The sequence below is a fragment of the Rhododendron vialii genome, chromosome 9a (assembly GCF_030253575.1).
Source record: "Rhododendron vialii isolate Sample 1 chromosome 9a, ASM3025357v1".
NCBI classification, from domain to species: Eukaryota; Viridiplantae; Streptophyta; class Magnoliopsida; order Ericales; family Ericaceae; genus Rhododendron; species Rhododendron vialii.
In genome coordinates, this window is record NC_080565.1 from 25,821,127 (window position 1) to 25,841,415 (window position 20,289).

The 20,289-nt window shown below is 38.1% G+C and overlaps 4 protein-coding genes across 4 annotated transcripts; 2 read left to right on the plus strand and 2 right to left on the minus strand.

The window, feature by feature from the left end:
* The first annotated feature begins 1,659 nt into the window (after positions 1-1,659).
* Positions 1,660-4,176, plus strand: LOC131301881 (protein MAIN-LIKE 1-like). The gene is made up of 3 exons (XM_058328376.1): positions 1,660-2,892; positions 3,276-3,434; positions 3,504-4,176. Exons 1-3 carry the CDS (start codon positions 1,753-1,755, stop codon positions 4,089-4,091), a joined length of 1,887 nt encoding a protein of 628 aa, XP_058184359.1. The 5' UTR covers positions 1,660-1,752; the 3' UTR covers positions 4,092-4,176.
* An 875-nt stretch (positions 4,177-5,051) lies between these two features.
* On the minus strand, positions 5,052-7,794 carry LOC131301882 (uncharacterized). The gene is made up of 2 exons (XM_058328377.1): positions 5,510-7,794; positions 5,052-5,349 (listed from the first exon to the last, which is right to left on the minus strand). The coding sequence occupies exons 1-2, from the start codon at positions 6,233-6,235 to the stop codon at positions 5,182-5,184; spliced, it is 894 nt and encodes a 297-aa protein (XP_058184360.1). The 5' UTR covers positions 6,236-7,794; the 3' UTR covers positions 5,052-5,181.
* Positions 6,284-8,981, minus strand: LOC131299745 (PKS-NRPS hybrid synthetase cheA-like). The gene is made up of 4 exons (XM_058325325.1): positions 8,805-8,981; positions 8,105-8,203; positions 6,832-8,021; positions 6,284-6,725 (listed from the first exon to the last, which is right to left on the minus strand). The coding sequence occupies exons 1-4, from the start codon at positions 8,979-8,981 to the stop codon at positions 6,284-6,286; spliced, it is 1,908 nt and encodes a 635-aa protein (XP_058181308.1).
* Positions 8,982-13,954: 4,973 nt separating this feature from the next.
* On the plus strand, positions 13,955-19,025 carry LOC131301883 (WUSCHEL-related homeobox 6-like). The gene is made up of 4 exons (XM_058328378.1): positions 13,955-14,177; positions 14,788-15,138; positions 16,320-16,399; positions 18,645-19,025. Exons 1-4 carry the CDS (start codon positions 13,979-13,981, stop codon positions 19,023-19,025), a joined length of 1,011 nt encoding a protein of 336 aa, XP_058184361.1. The 5' UTR covers positions 13,955-13,978.
* Positions 19,026-20,289: the final 1,264 nt, after the last annotated feature.

Genomic DNA, 20,289 nt, shown 5'->3' on the forward strand with positions numbered 1-20,289 from the left:
CCCTTCTCCCCGTTCTTCTCCCTCCCTACCTCTGCTGTCTCCATTGTCGAACCACCACCGCCACACATCAGCAAGCACCACCACGGTGGCATCACTTCCGTCGTCCAACCCAACTCCTTGAAAAGGTAATTTTTGAATCCCTAACTGATACAATTAGATATTAGAACTTGATTTTAGGTTTTCTGTTCAATTATTAGAGTCCGAAAATCTGGTGCCATATTCAGACATATAAACTTGAAATTTTCAATTTATTTCAGATGTTTGAAATTGATTTCTGTGACAGATTTCGAACTTAAGAATCTGATTTTTTACATTTATTTGAGATGTTTGAATCTGAAACAGATTGAAAATTATAGTGGTTCCTCTATGTTCGTTTTATGTGTTTCTAATCAACCGTAAATAACTTTGAACACCATGTGTTCGATGAAATTCCTGAGAGAAAAACCAATGTAGAAAAGAGGACTAGTTGATCCGATTAGTTTCTATCAAAGAGTTTCGCTAAAGGACGGAGTGCATTTATCAAATAAGGGATTGGAAATCACTACCTTTGTTTGTTTTTCTTAATAATTCTATTGAATAGGCGTTGGTTCTATAGCAATTGTAATTCAGCAGCTCATTGTTCCGAACTTTAGAAGTTAGTTTCTCATTAATGGATAATCTAGCTGCGATTAAAAATGTAGTAATGATGATCGGTACTTTAGTTGTATAATCATCCGTAGTTATATGTGAAAACCTTTAGGCGGGAAAAAACCCAATTCTCATGTTAATCTTTAGTCCACTGCTCTCCAGTTCAAACATTCAATCTCTAAAAGTTGTACATGGAGCAAATCTGGAATATAAAGGTTCTCTCACACTAAGACACATTGTGGAAGTTTACATTTCTTACGTTGGGTCGTTTGACTCATTTGTGTTTGGTCCTGGAAGTACTTATTTGACAACTTTGTTGCTATTTGAGCAATACCTAAATCTTATGGAATGCTGTTAACTCAGGCAATTATTGTCTTTTCTTTTTTCAAATTTTTGTTAGCATGTTGAAGAGCCTAGTTACTATGGTGCTTGGGAGAGTGATAGAATGAATAACCATTTTGGTAATTGTTGCTTGTGAGTCATGCATGGGAATTATGATGGAGAGCAAAAAAATAAACATGTTGCAATCTAGTCATCCACATCATTCAGTTCCTAAGATGGATTAGATGGAAAGAATTACAGCTACGAAGTGGATAGTTAAAACACTATGGAAACAAGTTACGTGACTGTCCAACTTTTCATGGGTTTCAGCCTAAGCCTAGAACACATCCTAGGTTGGGAAAACACAAAGAAGGCAAACGAATCCACCAACGTCATGCAATCTACAAATGCATTGTGCGTAAGATAGATTCACAGACGATATCCACATTCGGAAATTCAAAGAATAATGAAAGTAAACAATAGAGCAGTAAGATACGAAGTCTAATGGTATGAAGGCAATAATATTGCTTGTGAGTTTCATATTATTTATTTTTTCCTTTTCATGGTATAACACTTATATGCGCAAATTATTTTTTTTGGGCAATAAATAAAGGTCTTTTCCACTTGAGTACTGGTTTTTCTATGTTTCTTTCTTATAATATTTTTTCAAGAATTGGTCTTATTTGCTTATACTATGTGAGATGTTCTATCATTTTAGATGTTTAAAATCGATTTTTTTGACAGAAAATGTAGAGGAATCCATGTGCTAAAGGTTGATTGCTCTGAATTGGTGAATACAGGGAAATGAAGAGGACTCGTCCTACTATTTCAGCAAGAAAGAGGAAGGCTGACCAAACTTTAACTTCAGAAGTTGGAGAAGTTGGAGGGAGAGGACGACGACAGAGGCAGAAGAAGGTTGTCAGAGAGGTCAGGGAGGAGGGGAACAGGCCTGAGGCAGAGCAACAAGTGGAGGAGAATGCTATAGAGGCAGAGGAGGAGGCTAGGCACAATGCACAGGCGGAGGAGGTCCAGGAGGAGGCCAGGCCGGATGCACAGGCGGAAGAGGATGAGGCAAGGCCTGATGGACAGGCGGAGGAAGAGGCTAGGCCCGATACACATGAGGACGATGCACACATTGAGGCTTCGGTTGTACGCAGAGGGCGAGGGAGAGGGCGACAACAGAGGCAGAGGCATGATGAGGTTCTGGTTGGTCCAGAAGATCCGAGCTTGTTAAAGGATTTCAGGAATCATGTTGCAGCTAATATTTGGAATGGTAGGGAGCGACAGTTGTTGAAAATATATAACCACTCGCGTTATTTGAAAATTTGGGAGCTACCGACAACCAATCGTAGGTTCATGGATAGGGTTAAAGCTTCAGGGTTGTTTCCACTCGCTCAAATTACTTACAGGTATTGCAACAAGGTGTTAGTGTCTGCGTTTGTGGAGAGGTGGCACCCAGAGACAAACAGCTTCCACTTTGGGTTTGGGGAGATGACCATTACACTTGAAGACGTGCTCTATCTTGTTGGGCTCCCAGTCGAGGGGTTAGCTGTGCATGCAGAGGTTCATAGTAAGGAGGATTGTGTTGCTATTGTGCATAGATGTCTTGGTGTGACAATGGCTGAAGCGAGTGACGCTGTTTCTTGCGGTGGTGTTAAATTGCACTGGTTGAAAAATACTTTCATGAATGTGGGAGATGATGCCATAGATGAGAGGGTGGATTATTGTGCACGGGCTTTCTTGTTGTACCTTCTCGGGACCACACTATTTGTGGACAAGACTGAAATTAGGGTGAATGTTTCCTACCTCGCTCTTTTGTTTGACTTGGGACAGGTTAGGAGGTATGCTTGGGGTGTAGGAGCATTGGGGTTCCTGTATAGGCAGCTTGGACAAGCAAGTAGAAGTCACGTTATGCAAATGGGTGGCTACATGACCTTGTTGGAGGTAGTTAGTTATTTTTATAAATATTGCTACACGAACAACGATTTAGATATGTCTCGCACATTAATTGCATGTACTTATTCATCAAATACGTGAAAAAATTACATATCTCTCGCACATTATACACGGACAATTTACTTAAAACATTGAAATGAGAGACAGAGAGTTATAGAGAATATATCGAGACATGTTCAAACTTAAAGAGATTTGCTAGAGAGAGGATACGGATACATACACGTTGATGGACTTTGTACTTTTTATAATTAGGACATGAATTTTATAGATTTGGGACATTAATTTGGACACGGATACGGACACGTTAAATTTGCAATGTACACATGGATTCTGGATTACTAAATATATGAATTATGTGTACTAAAATGCAGGCATGGATACAAGAGCATTTTCCAATGTTCCAACACGCCATGAATGCAAACTACACGGAGGACCTACCACGGGCAGCACGCTGGCAAAGTCGTAAGGAGGCTAAGTCGGCCACAACAGTCCGCTACCGTGAGATGTTGGACGATGTCCAAGCTAGTCAGGTAACTAGAACACATACTTGTAAATTTTATTGAAGTAATCTTTTGACTTATGGAAAATTTGTTGGGCAGGTGGTTTTTGACCCGTACAGAGAACGTAGGCAAGTTGTGGCAGATATAGCTTTATACACTGGCTGCATCTGTTGCATGATCGTCATTGAGCCCTACCTACCGGATAGAGTTTTGAGGCAGTTCGGCCTTGTGCAGTTAGTCCCTGGGCCTCCGTTAGCCCCGTTGCGGGGTACTAGAGGATCTACGTCTGCTACCTACAGTGTGGTGTACCAGTATACAGATGGTCTTTGGCAAAATTGGCGTGACCATATGCTGCATGAGGACAAGCGAGTTCCGGTTACACCTGGAATCCCTTGGGAGTCACACCAGGATTACCTTCCATGGTTTAGGAGGGTCTCACACTTGAAGGTGGCACATGGTCGCGGAGACGGGCATAATACTGAGAGTGCAGAGGAGAGGGCTGCAGCGGCTTTGGTCCTTTTAGACAATTGCTTGAGTGAAACACGTATTTCCCCATTTGACATGAAAAATACCCTTCGTGAAGTGCAGAGGATTTTGAGGGGCCAAGACGCTGCGCACACTAGTACACCAGGCCCTAGCTCGGGTATTATTTTCACTAGGCACTCTCAGCGCAACCAATTCACTTGACACATGGACTGTGGTGGAAAAACTCCTGTTTTATTATGGATGAGTAGTACCATATTTTGTACATGAGGGACATATTTTGGACTAGTTGGCCATGGTAGTTCTCGATGGATGTTATTTATTTTGTGTATTATCTAATGATGTGGTATGGCAATTGGCGAATACTATGTTCAATTTCTGGGTGCCATGTTTTTTGAAAATATGAAAATCATAGGTTGATAACAAATATATTGCTGATTCATGTATTTGACAAACACTTGCAGGTACAAGTTAGCATAACATTAAATAAATAAACAGCTGCAAAAAATTTTTCCCAACATTCGGATGTTAGAAATTGAAACGTCATGTAAATTTCAAACACTAGAGTATGAAAATGTACCAACATTTCATATTCTAGAAATTGAACCCAACCCAAGTCTTTACCAATACACTTTCAATTTGTAGAACTCGAAACATGACATCAACTTCATATATTAGAATGTGATAATCCTTGAAATTTCAAACTCTAGAGTATGAAGTTGTGACAAAGTTTCAGATTCTACAAATTGAACCCCACCCAGTCTTTACCGACACAATTTCAATTTCTATAACTCGAAATATGACATAAATTTCATACATTATAATATGAAAATATGAGTAAATTTCGTACTGTAGAGTATGAATTAATACCAAAATTTCAGATTCCAGAAATTGAACTACATAATCTGAAATATATAAATTTTACCAATCTAGTCTATTTTGAATATCTCTAACTTTCCTTTGACGGATCCATAACTATATACGAATATGAAATTTTGCACTAACTTCAATCTCATGAGATTGAAATATTTTCAAATTTCATGTACTAAAGTATGATTGTAAGTGATTTTTTCAAACTCTACAATTTGAAAGTTCTTTGTCCGACTGCCAACAATCATTCATAAGTATCAGACTACCAACATTCATCCATAAGTATCAGACTGCCAACATTCATCCATAAGTACCAAAATACGTACAACTACAATTTGTCAAATATTAAGATCCAAAGTCCAATCACCATTCTAAAACAAAATAGCAGCACAAAGTCCAAGATACATTTGACAAATAAAAATGCCTAATCCACATCGATGACCTCCTTTGTTGCAACGTCATTGCCAATGATCTCCTTGAACTTTTGAATGGCCTTGACATATGGTACATCCCAATTTTTTGCTATAGAGTCGCGATAGATTGTCCAATTGCAAGCTATTGGCGGCATGGGGGAACCCTTTTTAAGGAACACCTGCAATAGTAGGTTTTAAAAAAATTTAATTTTAATTAGACTTTAAGAGGTTCATGATGTACAAATGAGAGGGTATGTATAACAATTACATTAACTTGGATTTCAAGAGCAACATTCGTTATATAGAAATGTGTAAATAATAAACTAATAACTTGAGTACCTGTACAAAATGTCCCCCATCGACGAATCCAATAGCAATAACCTTTCGCTTCATGGAGGGTAAGGGTTTAGATCGAAGGGGAAGGAACGTAAGGCATTGTAGTTTTGATAAGTGGATGAGGACACAGTTATAAGTAGAGGCTATGAGATGACCCATGTCCGGCATTGTCATCCACTTAGCCTGTGGTGCAGGACTTTCATGCCAATTTAAAATGCAATGTAATTCCCAAGCCCTCCCGCTCCTCAATGCCACTCTTTCGTACAGGTCAAAATTTGCATCCAACTCTCTTAGCAAATCAATTCTTACCTGTTTCCACTCATGCTCATTGCAATCTTCATTGATGAAGGCCGATATTGCCCGGAACCCACAATTCCCATCAGATTCAACATCCTTAACCGATTCGATGTAAGGTCTTATTGGTTTCGGAAATTGATCGATGAAGTGGCATGTTGAAACTTGTGCTGTAACTTTTTCTTTGGCTTTCGGATTGCGCCGTGGTTTCTCTTTGACTGCCTTGGGGGTTTCAAGGGAGGGTTGAAGGGAGGCCAAAACGTGCTCAAACTCCGAAGGATTCCTACGTGTCGAATTTTTTACTTTAGTTGCATTTTTCACTTTGGCTGCATTTTTTTCTTTTGTTGACATGCGACCGCGTGACTTTGCCTTCTCTTGGGGTTCAACAAGGGTAGTGCAATCCGGATTGATAGCCTCATCGAACTTTTTGAACATATGGCGCTGGACATCAGGCTTTTCACTAACAAATCTATCGTAGAAAATCTAAAACTTAGCCTTCATTGTCTCCCCCAACGAAGCATCATTCTGGGCTGGAACCAAAGACAGCCTCTTCCAATGGTCGTGTATTAACTGAAGCGGTAGGGGGATATTTTTCGTCTTGTAAGGAGCAATCTCATGAGCGCAAGGTAAACTGTGGGTGTACCTCAAAGCACACTCGCACACATGGTTCGATTCCACAATCCATTCCACTTGACGGGACGCGGCCAGAACATGTGTCATGCCATTCTTCGAAACAACTCCCCTCAATATCTCAAATAGAGGACTGCTAAATTCATGTGGGATAGAAGTAAGACTCTTCTCCAAAGAAGCTTTGACTTCAGTTTCTTGTAACAAAATAAGTCGGTGCATTTTCTCCCATATATTGTCAAAGTTACATTGGGAGTGCTCTAGCTGATATTTTAGCGCAGCATGTGCACTCTCCGCCCTACGAAAAAATAAATATATCCAGACGTTAGCCATATCAAATAACATATATGGATTTTACTTGAAATGCAAAAAGAAAGTGCTTAAATTGCGAATAAAACATTTACCTATTACTTGTTAGGTTACCAAAATGCATGACTTTATCCGTCCAAGCTCCAACAAACCTCTCTTTATAAGGTATTAACCAATTTTTCTCCACATAATCAAGTGCTGCAGGAAACATTTGAAAATCACGCTTCAAAGCACGAAGGCGCTCCTCATACTGTGTAACACTCGCTGAAAGGACAACTAGGCCCCAGCTACAACTAAACTCCTCCCACGTCTTGTCATCAAACATCTTTCTACACTTAGCTAAGACGTTCTTTGAGATATGAAACCTACATAGAAGATTGGTAGCATGAGGGAAAACACTTCTGATGGCATTCATAAGCGCCAACTCCCTATCCGTAACGATAACAACCGGAAGCGCATCAGCATCCATCATTCCCTTTAACTTCTCCAACACCCAAGTGTAGTTTTCCTCCTTTTCACACTCAATGAAAGCAAAGGCTACGTTAAAAGTCAACTCCGTACATGTTACGCCAACAATTTGCAGCAATGGAAACCTGTACCTATTTGTCTTGTACGTGCAATCCATCATTAACACTCGAGGGAAAGCACGTAACATCTCACTAGCGCAAGGGGGAGCCCAAAACAAGTCTGTGACATTCCCATCCTTGTTCGAACGATCCCAATTCACATAGCTAAAATGTTGTAGCCGAGCCATTAGATGTTGCATTTGAGTTCTCCCGGCTTTCTCTATCACTCGGTACTTATGTCGTGCATTGTACACATGTCTGATTGTCGTGACGTTCGAAGGATCATTGCCCTTTAATTGACTTAGAATTTGTTTGGGTTTAACCATAGCGACTGACAAATCCACCAACGTGGCAGTTTGCTCCGCCGACAACCTTCCAGGATACGAATGCCCCTCCAAGTACACCGCTGGGGGATGATTGTGAGTGCCATTATGGACAGAGACAGTCCAACCATCATTGCCCTTTACACCTTTCAATAGAAATGGGCATTCAAGTTTCTTTGTGCTCGTGGAACGCGTCGCCCTTTTCTTCACAGCCACCTCCTCCCCCAAATACTTCTTCACAAACTTCCTATACTTCCCGCTCCTTTCGCATGAAAACCTCATACTCGGTTTGCGATTCTTAATAAACTTCTCCGAGGCCTTAATGATAATGACAAAGCCGTATCGTTTACCCGTAGATCTTGTCCACTCTACCAATTCTTTCTCGGACAAAAATACCTGTAGAAAAGTAAAAAAAAAATAATCATAACCTGCACCATAAGGTTGAACATGAAAAAAACTCCATGGTTTGAAACACTCACCTTGTCCGTTGTGAAATGCTCCGTATAATCATATAGTGTAGGAGTGGGAGTAGGATTAGTTGCGGGTCCTACATGACTACCAAATGTTGAAGTGTCACCCTAGAACACCAAAAGAAAAATCAATTAAACACACTCTGCACAATATTCGAACTCTAAAGTTTAAAAGTTTGGCAACATTTCAAGTTTTAGAATATGATATTATCAGCAAGTCTCGAACTCTAGTGTTTGAAATTTTGTGATAAGTTCAAGATTTAGAATATGATATAAGTTTCAAACTTTCGAGTTTACAAATTTAGCATAATTTTGAATTTTAGAATCTGAACACATCGGGACAAAACCAGCTTAAAAATGGGAGAGTGATTATTGTCTACAAATTCAAACTCTAGAGTTTGAAATTTTGGCAACATTTCGAGTTTTAGAATATGATATATCTGCAATTTTCAAACTCTAGAGTTTGAAATGTTGGCCTAATTTCAAAATTTATAATCTGACAATGTCGTGCCAGAACCAGATTTAAAATGGAGTGATTATTGTCGACAAGTTTCGAACTCTAGAGTTTGAAATGTTGGCATAATTTCGAGTTTTAGAATATGATATTGTTTCCAATTTTCAAACTCTAGAGTTTGAAATTGTGGCGTAATATCAATTTTTAGAATATGACAATGTCGGGACAGAACCAGGCTTAGGAGTGATGAGTTACCTCGTGCTGTGATTTTGGCTCTGAAACTGCAACATCCATGGCTCCCTCTTCCTTGTCAACTTCCATTTCCATTGCACAATCTTCCAGTCCCCAATCAAAATGCACATTGCTCTCATATGTTGGGTTGAAGACTTCTTCTTTACCAATGGAGGGAGAGGAAGCAATGGAGGTTTCCATTGAGAGTTAGAAAGTGTGAAGCGAAAGTTCGAAGGCAGATGTCGACTGGGTTTGTGGTGGGAGTTCAACAATGGTGGTTTGGAATGGAACTAGAGAACCAGATGGTTTCCCTCGGAAGGAGATGGAAAAAAATGGAGGGAAACGTGGGTGGGTTATGGACTCATGGGGTGTATGTTTTTTTGACTGTGGTTGTATGTTTGTGGTTTTATGTAATAAAAATAAGGGTATTTTTGTCCATTTTTATAAGGGTATTTTTGTCCGAATATTATTTACTTAAAAACAAGTTACATGCAATAAATTCGCAGTTGTATTTATAAGCTCCCAAAAAAAAAGCCAGTTGGCTTATTTAGCTGAATAGGGTTACTCATTCCTCTTTTGCCCTAATATACCTCCGAACCAAAACACAGCTCATTCTTCCATTCTCCATTGATAAGGAGGCACTTGGGAAGAAAGTTGGTTATAATTTTCTACAAAAAGTTGTCATCGAATTCAGCATTTTCATGATCAGCCATGAGGCATCATAACCACTGATATTGTCTACATGTTCAACTTGTGGACAAATACTGAGATGCCTTATTTTTCTGCATAGTACTGAAAATGCATATAGAACTATATCCAAAAGTCACAACATGATAAATAACCATGTCCAAAAGTCAGAATATTATATAAACTTAGTTCCAAATTTACCATGTCATAACCTAATACATAGACATAACAAATCACTCAACTAAGTTACAATAAACCTAACTTAACAGCCCAAGTGGTTGCAAAAAATAGTGCCCTGTCATTTCATTCATTTTCCTACACTTGGCCCATGCACTGATTCCTGACTAGAAATGTTGAAAAATAAACCTAAGCCAATTTTTTCGTCTTTATTAAAAAAAATTGAATTTCAATAATAATTTTTTACTTTTTAGATTCTTCTCGTCATGACGATGCAATAACTCCCAAAAAATTGACGAAAAACTAACAAATACGAAAAAAAAAATTGAATAAGGACAAAAAATAAAAAAATAGGCTTATTTAGCCGAACGGGTCTGTTTTTACCCCAAAAAAGGGGCCATATGATTTTGCTATTTAAAGGACTAACGGCGGACTAACAGAAGTTAGTAATTGGACCGAATTGAAACAAAATGGAAAGTACAGAGTGTAAATCGAGTCAATTATAACTACATGGACCAAATTGACACGAACACTTAACTACAAGGACTATTACAGTTTTTTTCCCAACAATTAACCAGCATTATACTAACACTTTTAAAAGTCATACAATCTTATGTTATATATATATATATATATATATATATATATATATAAATAAATCCAAGACTTGGAATGGCAGCATCTTTATTTAACATAAAATACTTCTCCCTCAAAAGTTATCTCAAATCACAAATTAATTAAAGGTGGACGAAGCTAGGGAATGATTCAAGTGGTAAAAAGCGCTAGCTAACTTGGTTTATTTCGGGAGTCCTCCTAACCTCCGCTAACTCGGTAAGCTCCTGATCGAAAGCTCGGATGCCGCACTATAGGAGTGTAGTAAGGGTGTGCACTATAGCAGCCCCAAATTAGCAACGGACTCCATTACCAATCAAGAAAATTGTTTTGAAGTAAATGGCCAATGCCGGCCTTGTCATTTTGGGGCCTAATGTGAAATTAACAAAATGGAACCCTTTGTGCATTATACAATAAATTGACAAAACAAATCAACTTGAAAAAGCAAAATTAATAATATTAACAAGATAAAATTTTAAAATTATGCATATGATTACAAAAATTTGAAACACGCACTTAAATATCACTCTTTTCTCGTATTTTTTTAGTGACAAAAATGCCAATTATGCTTGTATAATCAATTTTCATTAATTTGACATGCTCATTTTGAATGAATATAATTTTATAGAGTAATATTCATTGAATACAAAAACAATTTTTGGGCTCCTAATTTTAGCGAAATTTTGGAGGCCCAAGGCTATTGCTTAGCTCGCCTTTACTTAGGCTGTGTTCTTGTAAATTTATAAGTCTGAAACTTATTTCAGTATTTTTTTACTTTTCGTAACTTTTTTTATTTAACTTTTTGTCTTAATTTTGTGGGTTAATCGTTCGTCTCGGTGAGACGAATCGAAAAAGTAAATAAGATGGCATTTTACACAAATAAGACATCTATTTGATAATTTTTCGTCTTTAGTGATATTTTTTATGTTTTTGATCATAATTTGGTACTTTTAGACTATTCTCGTTGAGATGGATGATTAATCCAAAAAATATCTCGCAAATTTAAATGAATAAAACACAAAAACGAAGAAATTAATAAGTTAAGTTCACAAGAAACCCACCCTTAGCACTGTAAAACGGCCAATCACCATCCACACATATCAAAATCATTATGTCCCTCAATTATCACTCCTAATTAATTAAGATGCAACACGTGAGCTCGATTGATATTCTCTAATAAATGCATTCATATTATATTTCATCTACTAAAATGGGCCCACAAGAAGGAAATAAGCAATAATATTTTCTATACGAAGGTAAATAATTCCGAGTAATTATACATACTCCATAGATTTCACATGGCATACATATATATAGAGCACCAGGAACTTAATTTGAGCCTACCTTCGGGGACAGAGAACAAATAATACGCCCTCGGTATTGAATTGGATAGTAGTTAGATTTGGACAACCTCTTTGTTTTTTGATCCTAAATTAATTTGGACAAACACATTAATATGTTCTTTTGGGTGCAAGACAACATTATATATGTGTGTTTGTAACTACTGCAAAAGTTGGCTAGGGGGACCCACTTGAAAAAATGATATTCGATGTTGTAAGGGTGCTTGGCCGCCAATAGACTCTAGCCCAGTTGGCATTTTCTGATCCTTCCCATGTGAGAGGCCAGGGACGTTCGAGCCCCGTCGTGGGAGTTTGGAATTTAAACTTATGGATAGTATCTGAAGCTTAGTGTGGACCTACTAACTCCCGGCTAATCCCAGCTGATGTGGCAAAAAAAAAAAAAAAAAAACCGCATGGCCAATGGACAAAGTAATTAATTAGGGTTTCTTTTTTGTCCAAATAATTTGACAATAATGAACAAACAAGACTTTGACAATATAAGACCACTAATTTAATGGGTAACTAACTAGCTGAAGTTTTTCGCCCATGTTTGGATTGAAAATTCAAATTAAGTGGTAATTATATACTAGTATTTGAAGTTCTTGTTCAAGTCTTTATGCTAAATTACACACCGTTTTCGTGCTTGATGTGGTATATTTTAGCCTCGAACTTCATATAAGTGCGGTGCGACTTTCTACGAATGACTACGTGTACGTGGCGCATAAAATCCTCGGGGACGGATGGAAGCATGTATGGGTGGGGAGGCTCCGGCCACCCCCAACCTTGTAGCTTGCTATATATATTCATAAGGTATTATATTTGACCCTCCAAACTTTAAAAAAACAAAATCAAAAGTGACTATGTAGTACGTAGTAATAAATATTTACTCCCTTGTAGGTCTACATGTATGTTTTTATCAAATATGAATAAAAGGTGGCTATATTTTTCTTGCAAAAATTCAACAATTATGTGAATATATGTCAAATCACCGATTCTAAATTTCAGCCTTCTTCCCTTTGTGTGAATACTAATTCCATCCCTAGAAGTCCTCTATGATGGCATATTCATTCTACATGTTTATGTTGTAGAAAAATACAAGAATTTAGAGAGAGAGAGAGAGAGAGAGAGAGAGAGAGAGAGAGAGAGAGATCAGATCAACATCAACTGGTGAAAGGCATGAGACAGAGAGTGTTCAACCATGAATGATTGAGAGTACGATTGTTGGACCAAAAGCGAACATGCTTTTCTCCTAGGAGTAAAGGCATGAGATAGAGAGTGTTCAACATTCTGTTATTTTCTACCTCCTAACCAAAACTCCTTGGAGTAAGGGTTTTTTTTTGGAATTCAGAGAAAGGGAGGAAGGAAAGAGAAAGGAAAATTAAATATTTGCTTTTCTCTCGTTTGATTTGAGAATAAAATGGGACAAAATAGTAGGGAAAAAAAGTATACCCTAGATATTGAAAACTACTTTATAGTAAGAAAAAATAAAAGACTTCTTGTAGAGTGTTTTATTTTGAAGTAAAAGACGCATATCTATATTTTCGTTTGACCCAGAAAAAAAAAAAAATGCATACCCATCAACATAAGTTTTGCAAAAGAATATGTATAAAATTTTGTTCGTACATTAATAAAAAAAAAATTATTAGCTCATGGCAACGCGTAAAATATATTATCGCAATTGTTTTGAATATGTGTCCTATTCCTATAGTTTTTTTTTTTTGCTCGGCAAAACGAAACATATATATAAACTCGAAAGGGTACATCGAGGGGGCTCGAGTGACGAAAGCTAAACAAACTTACACAATCAAGCAGCAAAAGCAAAAAAAAAAAGAAGCCACGCCCCTTACAATGACTTCCAATAGAAAATTGGAGGAAAAAACAAACACCTCATACACTACTGCAAACAATCTTTACAATTTTAACATTCTAATTCCATCCAAAAAAATCTTAAAATCCTCGACCGTGTACACTTTAATGTTAAACTTTGCCTTTTTCTATATAGCAACTCTAGCTTTAATTTGCTCGCCCACAACCCAGCTCCCGATGTGGCGTTTCATTGCAACCTCTCCATAACTTTCCATTGTCCACTAGGAGTACTCTTCTCTCCCTTTCTATATAAAGGTCCCCAATGTATGGCCTATGGATATCGCCGTGAATTAGCATACTTCATTTCCCTCCTTTTTTCTTTATCCATTCTTCCATCTGATCATTTCCAGAAGAGAGAGAGAGAGAGCATGAGTAGTATATATCATGCTGGCTATGTCAAACCAATGCATTGATATGGAAGTAACTAGTACTCTTTATATATAAACCCAACAGTTTGCTTCTTCAAGTTATTAGGGTTTTTTTTTTTTGTTAACTATCAACAAGGGAGACTGCACCATGTGGATGGTCAGGGTGGGTTGTGGTGATTACGGGAGCGAGTTTAACATGTCATCAGATGGTTCCCTCCATGGCAGGAAACTTAGGCCTCTCATACCAAGGCCTACCTCTGCCAACTTCTCTCCAATCCCAAACCCTAATTCTTCTATTCGCACTCCCATTCACAAGGCCAATCTTTCCACACTCAATGGGAATCTGGGTACGTATATATCATACATTTATGCTTACATGTTTCGAAAGATAGTACTGTAATTTGAACTATAGAATGATGTGACAGTCATATTCTTGTAACAGTCTACGAGGCACTTTCTTCACGAATTTTTTCACAATATACGTGTGTGTACATAATTATACATATATACGTTATAGGGATACATAAACAAGACATAGCCACGCGTTTTTTTAATGTTTTTTTTGTGCCGGGGATCTCCTTTCTGGCATTCCTTCGGTAATTAAGCGCTTGATCAGCATTACGACCCGTAATCGGTATCCCTTCACCTTCATCTCTTGAAGAGCACGAGGTCGCCTCTTCATCAATAGAACGGAACGCTAGAATATGTACTTCTTGTTTGTATAGCTTACCTTATTTCGGATTAGGGTTTACAATTATACTATAGGACATGTCTTTGAGTCTTTCTATATGGTCATTTCATTTCACCCTAGAATAACCAACTTATGTGGCTTACATAGTGACTGATTTTTTTTTGTTCCTTTTAAAGTTTACATTTCAACCAAATTTATACCAGTGCTCTCTCTAAATGTAAATTCTGTTTGTCAATAATCAATTTTCTTTTAAACAAAAATACAAGGTTTTGATAGTGACTATCGATATATCGCTGCAGCTACCATCAAAGACCAAGCCAAGTTGGATACAACCCCAGCGGCACCCATAGTGACATCGCGTTGGAGCCCGACGCCAGAGCAGCTGCATGCCCTAAAAGAGATGTATTGGCGAGGAATCCGAACGCCCACGATGGAGCAAATTCATCAGATTGCGGCAAAGCTACGCCGGTTTGGCAGGATTGAAGGGAAGAATGTTTTCTACTGGTTTCAGAACCACAAGGCCAGAGAACGCCAAAGACGCCGTCGGATGGCAGTTTGCACACCTTGTGAGGAACAACCACAACGTGATATCCAAACTCTTGAGAGAAGAAACCCAGGTTTGTGGCTTAATTAGTCGTTAACATGGCAGTTCCCAATTAAGGGTTTCAGAGGTTTGATGTTGTTAATCAATATTTCGGTCTTGCTATTGTCAGCCCACTGGGCTGACGATAAATACACTAAAAGACAAGAAAAATACGTATTTCTGTGCACTTTTTACATCATTTATTACACATTCACACACTTACTATCGTCAGCCCATTGGGCTGATTTTAGAATTTTCCATATTTGTTATAAGAACTACTCCCTCCATCCCCATGTTTGAGAAATTCAATTTTTTAGAGAAATACAATTACTAACTTTTTCAAATAAATCAATTTTACTACTTTTCCGTTTGACCAAAAAAAAAAAAAAATTTAAAAACTACCCTCCTTTCAAAAATGCAATGATTACGTTTTAATCTCTAATTCGTTTTCCTTTCATTTTGTGTTTTAATTTGAATGTGGGAATGAAGGGCAAAAAAGGAAACAATTTATTTTTTTTCTTATGACTAGTCAAAATTGGCAAGAATTTTTGGGACGTCACCAAAAATAAAAAATGGATCAACATTTTGGGACAGAAGAAGTATATTGCGAGTACGTTAAATATACATAATCAAAATTTACAGCCGAACTAATTGTAAAAACCAGAAACTGTAAACTATACTTGCAGAAGATCGAAATCCAAAAGCAGAAGACCAGAAAATAAAAAAAAATGGAAAAATCAGAAATCGAAATCAAGAAGTGCTGGAATAATTATTTGGTGGTTTAGGGGCACAGCCACCACACATTTCTGCGGAACTTAGTCCCAAGTGTGTAGACCCCCAGAGTGGTGGCGGATAAGCCAGCCCCAAGACCACCAAATAATTACTCGAAGAGGAGTGCTAGGTACCCCGAAAGAATATTCAAAAATTACTCCAAATTTGAATATCAATGGTCCAGATTCACTTAAAGTCAATCTAAACTAACGATTTCTTCAAATTCGGAGTAATTTCTGGGTACTCTTTCGAAGTACATAGAATTTTCCTTACTCGAAAGTGTTGTGGCCACACAAATCATGAGGCCCACTACACGTGTTACGGATCCACTTTAACAAACCACGCGGAAAATTAAGTTGATTGAATGCTGATTCATATATATGGTTTCGAAAACCCATTTCACTCATTTCTCTTACTAGTTTTCTTTTCTTCACCTGTTAATAGGGTTGAGCGGGACAGCTGGTTTCGAAATTGGGACGACAAAGAACAAGGCAGCTTCTTCAAACTGCAGTACTCTTTCAGAGGTTTGTCAGTATGCATGCGTGCATTCATAACATTAATGTTAGATACCCAATAAAGTACCCCTAAAAAAGAAATCAAGGGTCTAAATCATGGACGGGGGGTGGGCTGTTGTCCCCCAGCAGCGTGTTGCTGGGCCCACTTTCGGGTCCACTCCGGTCTCGTTCCGATGATCGGAATCGTTCATTTTGTAGAACTCGTCGAATAGAACAACTATTAAAAAAATCAGCTTAATTGGATATCATTAAGTGCCTGATCGGAGCCCATATAACTCTCGGTCCATAGATTACAGTGGATTTGATCCAGTGTTTCGGATCCATTCTTTTCAAGATAAAAAAGTTCCGATCAGTCACTTAATGATATCCAATTAAGCTGATTTTTTTTAGTTGTTATACTCGACGAGCTCTACAAAATGAACGATTCCAATCATCGGAGTGAGCCCCGAAAGTGGGCCCAGCAGCACGCTGCTGTTCCCTAGGGGACAGTAGCCCCCGCTTCCCAAAATCATCTTTGAGTGAATTCTAACCATTGATTTCTCTTTTCGAAACACTTTCTGGGTTAGTTGTTTGTGTACCTAGCTTATGCATGTATCATTAATAATGTGTCCTAATTCTGACCCTTATGGCCTTCTCTGTCGGTTTTGTTCCGTACTATGAATGCATAGTGTACAAGATGGCTCCAACAGCATCGGACACAATCCCTGCACGCCGATACTAATTTTCAACTTACCGGAAAAAAAAAAAAAAAAACTGCCAATATATTTCCGCATACTAATGAATTTTTCTGGTTAATTTAGAAAAATTCTACACGTGACATTGACCCCTGCAAGTCCCGATTTTTTTTTCCTTAAAATTCCAATACGAGTGGGAAAATTCCTAATATTCTCACACATGCATACACGTTGGTCTAGGCCCTTACTAGGCACAAATCTGTCCGGCGTCTGCTACTTACTACAGTCTTAGCAAAGAGATATATAATCCGCACGACTTTTAAAGATGGATATGATCAATCTGTGTGATGGGAACACAGTACCCTAACCAACTCAGTATTTTGGTATCGTGCTGCCGACCAATGGGCCGGAGTATGAAAAAATCGACCCATGGATGGACTATATTAATGAAGATATAGTCCTCTAATTTTTTAAAGTATAATCCTCTTCACCGAAATTTTAATGTACTCTCATTCCGGTACATTTTTGGCGGTTGGATCACGTGAAAATTCTAATGGTTCAAGAATTCACGGTAAAAATTGCACTGGAACAGGGATTTAAAATTTCTAGTACAAAGAATATGAGGGGATTTTTAAGTGGCCTAGTGGGTGCACAAGCTAGGCCGCCGCTTTCGACCCCACAATAGCTCTGCGATCAAAATTTGTTAATTTTTATAGCCACTGTAATACTTCGAAAAATAGAAGTTTAAAGCTTAGCCAAAGTTTTTGATTCTTGAATGTAAAAGTTGGTATTCAAAACTTTAAGTTGTCAATTAATAAAATGTTGGTGTTCAAAGCTAACACAAAAAAAGTTTGAATTTGTACTCTACAAAGCACAAAAATTATTTTTTTTTTAAAAAAAAGTGGGGATGACCCGGGCCTCACCAGGCCCCTTGATAATTCCGCCACCTGGTAAAACTACATAGCAAATTTGAATTCATGAGTATCTGAACCTTATCAATTAAGCAAATGGGCGTCACTGTATAGCCTCAAGTGTAGCCTCTATTAAAATTTTATTTTTCAAGCTTGTCCAATCAAACCATTTACTTTTTGAGAAAGGGTAGAAAAGAACTTTCACACACTAATTTACTTAGGTAATTGCTGATTAGGTAAGTGATCGAGGATCCTTATAAACCATTTACTTTTAAAACCACTAAATTTCACGAATTCCTTCTTACAGCAAATTTCCAAACGGCATACTCATATAGTGCAACTTTTCCTTTGCCTTAGAAAACCCTAAAATGTAGAACAACAATTATATATAAATTTTTGTTTTCTAAGTCTCAATCCAAAACAACTACACATACTGTTATAATACGAGTACCAGACAAGGCTAAGCCTTGTCTTGGTGGTCATGCTGTGGGACTTTTTTTTTAAATAATCAGGTGTCCGGGTCAGGTAGCGCACGCCTGAACTAATTCTGGAGACATGTGGGGGGACTATGGAACATAATATGTTTTCGAGAATTTACATTCTGGTAGCAAGATGTTGTGGTATAATTTCCGGGACGATATGGATTTACTTGGCTTTAACGTTGTTTAGGACTCTGTACCAATACTTAGAACAGCAGTATCGGAAAAAGGAACAGATGGGTGGAATCAGTTTGATAAGGAGAGAGAATTGCAGCAGATTATTATGAAGAGCAGCACAGAAACCATGCTACCAAATTGGATGCTAATGGAGCCCTATTCCACTCCACCAATTCACTTCGTTCACACCGCAAACTCAACCGATCAAGCCACACAAGAAGCTTCACGTATCAACGAATTCAAAGGTGAAAGGAGAGATAATCAAACGCTTCAGCTCTTCCCGATCCGGAGCGATGGCGTCCGTTACATGAACATTGATGTAGTGCATCAGCCCATGGGAGCTGTGGACACCGGCTCCGCTCCAAACCAGTTTTTCGAGTTTCTTCCTACGTGAAGAAGAACCAAGAAATTAAAGAAGTTGCCTAGCTATGTCGTTGCAATAAATCTGAAGATTTAACTGTTTTTACTCTCATAAATGTCTAGTGTTTATAAATTTAGGTTTGCTAAAATAAAGTTATCGATTGTTCAATAACTGCCTTTTGGTCACATCGTCTGTTACAAATCTACTTTTTCATCTTATTAATTATGTGGATCCTTTATCCGTTAATTGCAAGTATCAATCCAATTCAAAGATGCATCAATACTCTTTTTATTCCAATGCATAAACCTTTACACTTTCTTTGCCCTCTTTCAAATGTCTCCACAAACCCAAGAAATTTTTTTTTTTTGATCCGTAAACCCAAGATTCAAGCACACTTGTACGGATAGACAAAGGTACAATGAGAATCGGGGCCTAAGTGCACTACAAAGCTCAAGCCATCCAGAAGAGTTAAATTTTGCTAAAAGCATCCTACGGCGGCGCCTAAGATAAATATTTTTCAATGTCGTTCTGGACCATTAATTGGGCCATGAACAGCTTGAATTGTAGGTGCAGTACACCCTACACTACAGAGTCCCCGTGTCCAGGTACAATGGCGACAGGGCATGGATGTGAATTTGATGTCAGGTCAAAACTTCATCAGGACATAAGACAAATGAAAGAATTCAATATGCACTTGAATAATCACACCCCTCATTTAATCTCGTACTTCTATTTATACATTTGAAAACTACAACTCACATGGTAACTGTACCCGACATTCAAATGTATACACTTGAAAGGAACTGTAAGTAAATCAAATCATAAATGTACAAATCAAGGCCTATGCAATTTGCTCACCTTGAACACTTAGGGCACGATTGGATGCATCTAATTAAAGGAAGCCGGATGACCTTTAGGTTGGGATGACTAATCCCAGGCTCACGCTTATCCATGGTTTGGCTCCCAAAGCTGCACCCGGATGACTTAATTCATGCCATATTTAATCCGGTCTAGGGGGATTAATTATAAAGATGGCCGCAACCCAGTCCATATTCTATCTGGCCTAATCCGGGCGTCAAAAGTCCTCTTTACCCTTCCTCACCCCTCCCCTATCCCCAACTGGTCACCACAAAACCGCCACTGCCGCCCCACCCTAATCGCCACCCACAATCACTGCAATCACCCCCACAGGCCACAACCACCACAAACCGTCACCACCGCTAAATAATACAAAAAAATATCTATAAATTTTGAAATAATTATTTATAGGACCCTCTACAAAATCAGCTCCAACGGG